The 10,122-nt window shown below is 45.1% G+C and overlaps 1 protein-coding gene across 6 annotated transcripts in view; it reads left to right on the top strand.

Annotated features, from left to right (window-relative positions):
- The window catches only part of susd1 (sushi domain containing 1), a 44,840-nt gene that overhangs the window by 5,336 nt on the left and 29,382 nt on the right, over positions 1–10,122 (top strand). For 3 of the 6 annotated variants that reach the window (XM_061907029.1, XM_061907026.1, XM_061907027.1), the window contains exons 3-8: positions 1,677–1,832; positions 1,921–2,073; positions 2,827–3,006; positions 7,729–7,908; positions 9,163–9,342; positions 9,420–9,599. In XM_061907029.1, coding sequence (XP_061763013.1) covers positions 1,677–1,832; positions 1,921–2,073; positions 2,827–3,006; positions 7,729–7,908; positions 9,163–9,342; positions 9,420–9,599 — 1,029 coding nt within the window. The remainder of the gene's footprint in view (positions 1–1,676; positions 1,833–1,920; positions 2,074–2,826; positions 3,007–7,728; positions 7,909–9,162; positions 9,343–9,419; positions 9,600–10,122) is intronic. The other 3 variants (XM_061907028.1, XM_061907032.1, XM_061907030.1) reach the window with 3 other exon arrangements.

Below are 10,122 nucleotides of genomic sequence, written 5' to 3'. Positions count from 1 at the left end.
CACTGAACAATGCACTCCACTCTTGTACTTTACATCCATTTTCTACCGCTTATTCCCTTTCGGGGTCGCGGGGGGCGCTGGCGCCTATCTCAGCTACAATCGGGCGGAAGGCAGGGTACACCCTGGACAAGTCGCCACCTCATCGCAGGGCCAACACAGATAGACAGACAACATTCCCACTCACATTCACACACTAGGGCCAATTTAGTGTTGCCAATTAACCTATCCCCAGGTGCATGTCTTTTCATACTTGCCAACCCTCACGGATTTTCCGGGAGACTCATGAAATTCAGCGCCTCTCCCAAAAACCTCCCAGGACAAATTTTTTCCCGAAATTCAGGCGGAGCTGGAGGCCACGCACCCTCCAGCTTAATGCGTACCCGAGTGACGCGTCGACAGCCTGTTTTCACGTCCGCTTTCCCACAACAGCATGTCTGCCCAATGACGTTATAACTATAGAATGATCGAGGGCGAGGTCTTGGTTTCTTATGTGGGTTTATATGGGAGTTTTATTAACGTCCTCCTAACGCAGTAAAACAACACACAACAACAGCAGTCCGTTTTCGTCTACCGTAAACCAGTTCGTCTGCCGTAAACAGCAATGTCCTGACACTCTTAAACAGGATAATACTGCCCTCTACTGTACATGCACATGGTTAGAAAGACAAGGATGGACAATTCAACCCTTAACTCAACAATGAGTAGATGAGTGTTATGTGTGTGTAAATGTGTAAATAAATGAACACTGAAATTCAAGTAGTACTTTTATATATATACATATATATATATATATATATATATATATATATATATATATATATATATATATATATATATATATATATATATATATATATATATATATAGGCTTCACGGTGGAAGAGGGGTTAGTGCGTCTGCCTCACAATACGAAGGTCCTGCAGTCCTGGGTTCAAATCCAGGCTCGGGATCTTTCTGTGTGGAGTTTGCATGTCCTCCCCGCGAATGCGTGGGTTCCCTCCGGGTACTCCGGCTTCCTCCCACTTCCAAAGACATGCACCTGGGGATAGGTTGATTGGCAACACTAAATTGGTGTGTGAATGTGAGTGTGAATGTAGTCTGTCTATCTGTGTTGGCCCTGCGATGAGGTGGCGACTTGTCCAGGGTGTACCCCGCCTTCCGCCCGATTGTAGCTGAGATAGGCGCCAGCGCCCCCCGCGACTCCAAGAGGGAATAAGCGGTAGTAAATGGATGGATGGATATATATATATATATGTGGGGAAAATCACAAGACTACTTTTTCTCTACAGAACTGTTTCATGAGGGGTTCCCTCGATCGAAAAAAAAATCTTCTGATGATTGAGGGAACCCCTCATGAAACAGTTCTGTAGAGATGAAGTAGTCTTGTGATTTTTCCCACACATACATATTGCGCTTTACCACGGTATCGAGCACTATTCTCTGGATAATCCAATTAAGATGTATATATATATATATGAAATACTTGACTTGGTGAATCTAGCTGTAAATATACTCCTCCCCTCTTAACCACGCCCCCAACCACGCCCCCCACACCCGACCACGCCCCACCTCCCCAAATCAGAGGTCTCAAAGTTGGATAGTATGACTGTACTTTACTCAGAAGGTGCATGTGTAATTGATGTTGTCCCTGCACTTGAATGTGTTCTTGCTCCCAGATAAAGACGAATGTCAGATAGGAGCCACAAAGATCTGTGGTCAGCATACGACGTGCCACAACACCCACGGCAGCTACTACTGCACCTGCCTGCATGGATACATGGCGTCCAACAACATGCCCGTCTTCATTCCCAACGACGGGACACACTGCCAGGGTGAGTGGACTGCCAGGTGCTGAAAAGTGGAAATAAGTCACATTTCAGGCCAAACTGATTAAAAGCTTGTTTCCCGCTGGCTGTGCAGACATTGACGAGTGCAGCGTGTCGGGACTGTGTGGACATGGAGCTCAGTGCAGGAACCTGAATGGAAGTTTTGACTGCAGTTGCCAGCTGGGATACCGAGTCCAGGATGGGAAGGAACCCTTTCACCCTCTCAAAGATAAGGCTTCGTGCAAAGGTCAAAGTGCATTATTCAAACTTGCTAAAATTCTTGTTTTGTCGGGGTGGGCGGATCGATCCAAATCAGTGTGAATGTGTGTGTGAATGGGTGAATTTGGAAATAGTGTCAAAGCGCTTTGAGTATCTTGAAGGTAGAAAAGCGCTATACAAGGATAATCCATTTTCTATATGTCAACAATATGAGCAATATAAACACCAAAACAAAACACAGATACTGCGAAAAGAAACACAAACTACGCTGGTGTCCAATCGATACTGATACCTCTGTCAAGTGTTGGTGGTGACGAACCCCAAGATGCAGAGATGGCGGGCTTGGTGCAGGAAAACATGATTTAATGTCCAAAATTAAAGCAAACACAAACACGGAACCAGAAACGGGCAAACTGAAAACAGGGAACAAGAACCAGCAAACGGGAAAACTGGAAACAGCAAACAGTCCACAGCACACAGCTTACAGCTACAGCGACAGCAACATTACTCCAGCCCTGACTGGAGGGCAAAGCAGGTCTAAATAGCACCTGGCTGATTGACACCAGGTGTGGCCAGGTGCCTATCAGCCACAGCTGAGGGGAAACAGCGCTCAGGGAGACAAGCAGGAAACTGAACCAAAATAAGAGCGCTGACAGGAAATAAAAACAGACAGAGGAAAAACCAAGACATAACTAATATTTCGATCGATCTGCAAGAGCCTGCCAAATAATGATCTGACTTGAGTGAGGTTCTAATTGTAGTGTTTTCTGACCCCATTCAGTGGTGGACTGTGGGCCGCCTGTGCTGCAGGAGTACACAGTCCTGCTCTCAACGACAGGGACCACCTACAGAAGCATGGCCACCTTTGACTGTGACGAAGGCTCTGTAAAGAGGAGCGGAAACAATGTGTCACTGTGTGGAGCTGATGGACTGTGGACTGAGACCACCTTGGTCTGTGAAGGTAACAAAACAAACCTATTATGGTTGCCTCAAACCGGATACTTTTAGGATCACTATACTCTGTATCAGAGGTGTCAAACTCATTTTGATTTAGGGCCACATTCAGGTTATGGCTGCTCTCAGAAGGTCGCTTGATTGTTACAGTGAATATGCTGTATAAGAATGGTAAAATACTGTATATTCACCTCATTATGTTGCATTATTGCCTAAAGCGGTGTTTTCAACCGGTGTGATACAGTCTGGTGTGCCGTGGGAGATGATCTAGTTTCACCTATTTGGGTTTAAAGGGGAACATTATCACAATTTCAAAAGGGTTAAAAACAATAAAAAATCAGTTCCCAGTGGCATGTTGTATTTTTTGAAGTTTTTTTCAAAATTTTACCGGTCTCCGAATATCCCTAAAAAAAGCTTTAAAGTGCCTTACTTTCGCTATCTTCGAAATCACTATCCAATACCCTGTGACGTCATACAGTGCTGCCAATGTAAACAAACAACGGCGACTACCACAGCAAGATATAGCGACATTAGCTCGGATTCAGACTCGGATTTCAGCGGCTTAAGCGATTCAACAGATTACGCATGTATTGAAACAGATGGTTGGAGTATGAAAATATTGAAGAAGAAACTGAATCTATTGAGCGAATAGCTATTGATGCTATTCATAGCCATAGCATGGCCGAATAGCTGCGTTAGCATCGCCGGTAAAATGTGCGGACCAAACGATCAGGACTTTTGAATCTTGTGACACTGGAGCAACTTAAATCCGTCGATTGGTAAGTGTTTGTTTCGCATTAAATGTGGGTGGAAGGAAACGTAATATAGTTGCAAATGAATCTGCAGGTTATCCATACATCTCTGTGTCATGTCTGCTTCAGCACCGCCGGTAAATAGCATGTTAGTATCGATTAACGTAGCATGTTAGCATCGATTTGCTGGCAGTATAAAACCAACAAAACTCACCTTTGTGAATTCTGTGACTTTATAGTTGCAAATGCATCTGCAGGTTATCCATACATCTCTGTGCCATGTCTGCTTTAGCACCGCCGGTAAATAGCATGTTATGGTCGATTAGTGTAGCATGTTAGCATCGATTAGCTTGCAGTCACGCCACAACCAAATATGTCTGATTGACACATAAGTTAACATCAACAAAACTCACCTTTGTGATTTCGTTGACTTTATTGTTGAAAATGCATCTGCAGGTTATCCATACATCTCTGTGCCATGTCTGTCATCGCCGGTAAAATGTGGAGCCACTTTGGCACATCCAATGGGGGTCTGGCGGCAGACACTTTCGCATCTTCGGGCCAGTGGTGCAACTTGAATCCCTCCCTGTTAGTGTTGTTACACCCTCCGAGGCATGATGTCTCCAAGGTTCCAAAAAATAGTCGAAAAAACGGAAAATAACAGAGCTGAGACCCAATGTTTACAATGTGTTGGAAATGAAAATGGCGGCTGTATTACCTCGGCGACGTCACATTCTGACGTCATCCCCTCCAGAGCGATAAACAGAAAGGCGTTTAATTCGCCAAAATTCACCCATTTAGAGTTCGGAAATCGGGTAAAAAAATATATGGTCTTTTTTCTGCACCATCAAGGTATATATTGACGCTTACATAGGTCTGGTGATAATGTTCCCCTTTAAGATATTTTTTGCAAACCAGTAATTATAGTCCGCAAATTGTGTGTTGTTGTTGTTGAGTGTCGGCCACATGCAGATTTGGTTTCATACATGTGCTTTACGTTGTCTATTCGTCTATATCAGGGGTCGGCAACCCGCGGCTCCGGCGCCGCATGCGGGTCTTTGATCACTCTGATGTGGCACAGCTGCATACTTGCCGACACCCCCGATTTTTCCGGGAGGCTTTCAGTGCCTCTCCCAGGATAAGCTTTCTCCGATTTTCACCCTGACAACAAAATAGAGGGCGTACTGTGATAGCAACGCCTTTAACATTCTCTAAAACATGGGTGTCAAACTCTGGCCCGCGGGCCAAACTTGGCCCGCCGTGTAATTTCATTTGGCTCTTGAGGTAATATCAAATTAACATTAGAGCTGGCCCACCGCTGTAACATCGCATTCACCGCTAATACTCATACTCGTCAACCCTCCCGATTTTCCCGGGAGACTCCCGAAGTTCAGTGCCCCTCCCGAATTTCTCCCGATTTCCACCCCGGACATTATATTGGGGGCGGGCCGTAAAAGCACTGCCTTTGGCGTTCTCTACATGTCGCCACGTCCGCTTTTCCTCCATACAAACAGCATGCCGGCCCACTCACATAATATATGCGGCTCATACACACACACACAAGTGTATGCAAGGCATTCTTGGTCAACAGCCATACAGGTCACACTGAGGGTGGCCGTATAAACAACTTTAACACTGTTACACACGGTGAACCCACACCGAACAAGAATGACGAACACATTTCGGGAGAACATCCGCACTGTAACACAACATAAACACAACCGAACAAATACCCAGATTCTGAATCGCACAACGTGAGAATCGCGATTCAAATTCTAATCGATTTTTTCCCCTCACCCCTACTGTGAACCCACACCTAACAAGATTGACAAACACATTTTGGGAGAACATACGCACTGTAACACAACATAAACGCAACAGAACAAGTGAAGTGAAGTGAATTATATTTATATAGCGCCTTTTCTCTAGTGACTCAAAGCGCTTTACATAGTGAAACCCAATATCTAAGTTACATTCAAACCAATGTGGGTGGCACTGGGAGCAGGTGGGTAAAGTGTCTTGACCAAGGACACAACGGCACTGACTAGGATGGCGGAAGCGGGAATCGAACCTGCAACCCTCAAGTTGCTGGCACGGCCACTCTACCAACCGAGCTAAACCGCCCATTATACGCTCCCGCTACCATCAAACCCGGCCCCCCCCCCAACCCCGCTCCCCTCAACAGACGAACTGAGGGGGGGGAGGTTGGTGGTAGCGGGGTTTATAATGTAGCCCGGAAGAGTTAGGGATGAATGGGATTCTGGGTATTTGTTCTGTTGTGTTTATGTTGTGTTACGGTTAGGATATTCTTCCGAAATGTGTTTGCCATTCTTGTTTGGTGTGGGTTCACAGTGTGGCGCATATTAGTAAGAGTGTTAATGTTGCTTATACGGCCACCCTCGGTGGCTGTTGAACAAGTATGCCTTGCAGTCACATACCTGTGTCTGCCTAAGCCACATACAACATGTGACTGGGCTGGCAAGCTGATTGTACAGAGAATCACGATTCAAATTCTAATCGATTTTTTTCCCTCACCCCTACTGTAAACCCACACCTAACCATATTGACAAACACATTTTGGGAGAACATCCGCACTGTAACACAACATAAACACAACAGAACAAACACCCCGAATCCCATGCATCCCTAACTCTTCCGGGCTACATTATACACTCCCACCTCCATCAAACCCCGCCCCCCCCAACCCTGCCCACCTCAACTGACGAACGGAGGGAGGGGGGTGGTAGCGGGGTGTATAATGTAGCCCGGAAGAGTTAGTGTTGCATGGAATTCTGGGTATTTGTTCTGTTGTGTCACGGTTAGGATGTTCTCCCGAAATGTGTTTGCCATTCTTGTTTGGTGTGGGTTCACAGTGTGGCGCATATTAGTAAGAGTGTTAATGTTGTTTATACGGCCACCCTCAGTGTGACCTGTACGGCTGTTGAACAAGTATGCCTTGCGGTCACATACGTGTGTCTGCCTAAGCCACATACAACATATGACTGGGCTGGCAAGCTGATTGTACATAGAATTGCGATTCAAATTCTAATCGATTTTTTCCCTCACCCCTACTGTGAACCCACACCTAACCATATTGACAAACACATTTTGGGAGAACATCCGCACTGTAACACAACATAAACACAACAGAACAAACACCCCGAATCCCATGCATCCCTAACTCTTCCGGGCTACATTATACACTCCCACCTCCATCAAACCCCGCCCCCCCCCAACCCTGCCCACCTCAACTGACGAACGGAGGGAGGGGGGTGGTAGCGGGGTGTATAATGTAGCCCGGAAGAGTTAGGGATGCATGGAATTCTGGGTATTTGTTCTATTGTGTCACGGTTTGGATGTTCTCCCGAAATGTGTTTGCCATTCTTGTTTGGTGTGGGTTCACAGTGTGGCGCATATTAGTAAGAGTGTTAATGTTGCTTATACGGCCACCCTCAGTGTGACCTGTACGGCTGTTGAACAAGTATGCCTTGCCGTCACATACGTGTGTCTGCCTAAGCCACATACAACATGTGATTAGGCTAGTAAGCTGATTGGAAAGGTTATAGAGGGCGCTATTGGTAGTGCAACGATAGCACGCCTTTATTATTATATTCTGGGTGAAAATAAGGTAATATTCGAGAGAATAGTCACTCTGAAATTCGGAGATCGGGAGGGTTGGCAAGTGTGATGCTGTCAAGGTGCATTCATACAAAACTTTGTATTCATACAAAACTCTATATGCTGTATTATTTTATTATAAATTTGAAAACAGTTTTGTGGCTCCCATTGTTTTCATTTTTTTTGTGAAACGGGTCAAAATGGCTCCTTTGAGTGGTAAAGGTTGCCGACCCCTGGTCTACAATAACACTTTAGAGTACTGCTGTCCTAACTTTTTAACGCATTTAAAAAAAATAAAATAAAGCTTTCATAACGCTGTATGTAATGCTTTCATGCACTGTCGCTGTCTCACCCCTCAGTGGTTCACTGTGGCCCTCCTCCTCCCTTCCCTCACTCACACATGTTGTGGAACACCAGCTGGAGGATGGGCTCCACGGTGCTTTATCAGTGTAACTCTGGCTATTTCCACACGGGAGACGGCAACGTCTCCACCTGCACCGCCGCAGGGCGATGGGAGGGTGCACCTGTGATCTGCCAAGGTACACTCACTCTTCTAGAAGATGTTTCTGGTGACTACATAGTCCTACCAGTCTGCAGAATGACCCCTAAACTGGAGTCACCAACCTTTTTGAAACCAAGAGCTACTTCTTGGGTACTGATTAATGCGAAGGGCTACCAGTTTGATACACACTTAAATAAATTGCCAGAAATAGCCAATTTGCCTATTTTGGGGTGGCGGGGGGCGCCGGCGCCTATCTCAGCTACAATCGGGCGGAAGGCGGGGTACACCCCGGACAAGTCGCCACCTCATCGCGGGGCCAACACAGATAGACAGACAACATTCACACTCACATTCACACACTAGGGCCAATTTAGTGTTGCCAATCAACCTATCCCCAGGTGCATGTCTTTGGAAGTGGGAGGAAGCCGGAGTACCCGGAGGGAACCCACGCATTCACGGGGAGAACATGCAAACTCCACACAGAAAGATCCCCAGCCTGGATTTGAACCCAGGACTGCAGGAAGTTTGCATTGTGAGGCAGACGCACTAACCCCTCTGCCACCGTGAAGCCGCCAATTTACCTAATTTATCCATCCATCAATTTTCTACCGCTTATTCCCTTTTGGGGTGGCGGGGGGCGCTGGCGCCTATCTCAGCTACAATCGGGCGGAAGGCGGGGTACACCCTGGACAAGTCGCCACCTCATCGGGGTTCCCTCAATCATCAGGAGATGATTGAGGGAACCCCTCATGAAACAGTTCTGTAGAGATGAAGTAGTCTTGTGATTTTTCCCACACCTACATATATATATATATATATATATATATATATATATATATAAATGACTCATATTTGACACACGCAGCTACGGTATATTAATAAAACATAGCTGCTTACTGTTCTTTTTAGCATATTCAATAGCATGGACCTTAAATCCTACTGAATAGCTCCTAGTCTTCTTCCCTTTATGCGATTTCAAATGATTGGAATCAGCTTCCTCCATTTTGAACATGATGACAGGTGAAGTGTCACTCCTGACGTGACGAGTTTGACCCGGTGTAAATTCTAGGCATATGCTAATTATTTTGCGAAACGAGTTTGACCCGGCGGAAATTCTAGACATGCTAATAAAAATGATATTTTGCGAAATGAGTTTGACCCGGCAGTAATTCTAGCCAGGTGCATACTATTTACCCGGCGGCAATTCAAGGAAATACGGTATCGGGGCCATTTAATGATGACTTGGCATGAACACCTTAATAAATATACTGTGTGTATCATCCTGTACCAGAGATATCATGCGGCAAACCGCCTACATTGCCAAACACTGGATATATGTGGAATGGCAGTTCCACTCTTGGAAGTATAGCCAGTTATTATTGTAAAGGAGGATTTGATGACATGGAGGGAGACGGTGTGTCGCTGTGCACGTCCAACGGTAACTGGACTAAGCCAAACGTTTCATGCAAAGGTACGGTAACTCCACTTTCTGTTCTATGTGATAACGAAATGACTTCCCAGGTAAATAATCCATTTTAATCTCTGTAGAAGTCGACTGCGGCGCCCCTCCTGACGTCTCTAACTCAGTCCTGCTGTGGGACCACAGCTCCACCGCGGGCTCTCGGGTTGTTTACGAGTGTACATTTGGATATTACGGAGTCGGAGAAAGAAATACGGCAGTTTGTACTGACGCCGGAATATGGGACGAACCCGCTCTGCTCTGCCAAGGTGACGCCGTTGGGTTCACTCTTTCATAAGATAAAGTACAGCAGGGGTCATCAACCTTTTTTCAAACCAAGAGCTATTCTTGGGTACTGATTAATGCGGAGGGCTACAAGTTTGATACACACTTAAATAGTGAAGTGAATTTATATTTATATAGCGCTTTTCTCTAGTGACTCAAAGCACTTTACAAAAAAAAAAAAAAAACAGATAGTGTGTCATGTAGGGATGATGTTTGATAAGAAATTATCGTGTTCGCGTCTATTATCGAATCCTCTTATCGAGTCCAGATAGGTTGTTGTACGTGGGGGAAAAAAAACAATATTTGGTTTAACAAAAGCTCACTTTTATTATTTAAGAAAAAAATAAAATCTAATAAATATTGACTGTTACCCCCCCCCGAAAAAATAAAATAAATAAATATTGACTGTTGTTACCCAAAGTATATTAAGTGGGATTTTTCAGAAAAACAAATATATACAGTAACACAAAAACAACCTGTCTCTGTGATCACTATAGGTGTATAAAT

This window comes from Nerophis ophidion, linkage group LG07, assembly GCF_033978795.1.
Source record: "Nerophis ophidion isolate RoL-2023_Sa linkage group LG07, RoL_Noph_v1.0, whole genome shotgun sequence".
Classification (NCBI taxonomy): domain Eukaryota; kingdom Metazoa; phylum Chordata; class Actinopteri; order Syngnathiformes; family Syngnathidae; genus Nerophis; species Nerophis ophidion.
Note: the sequence above shows the minus strand (reverse complement) of the source record. Positions and strands in the feature narration are given on the sequence as shown.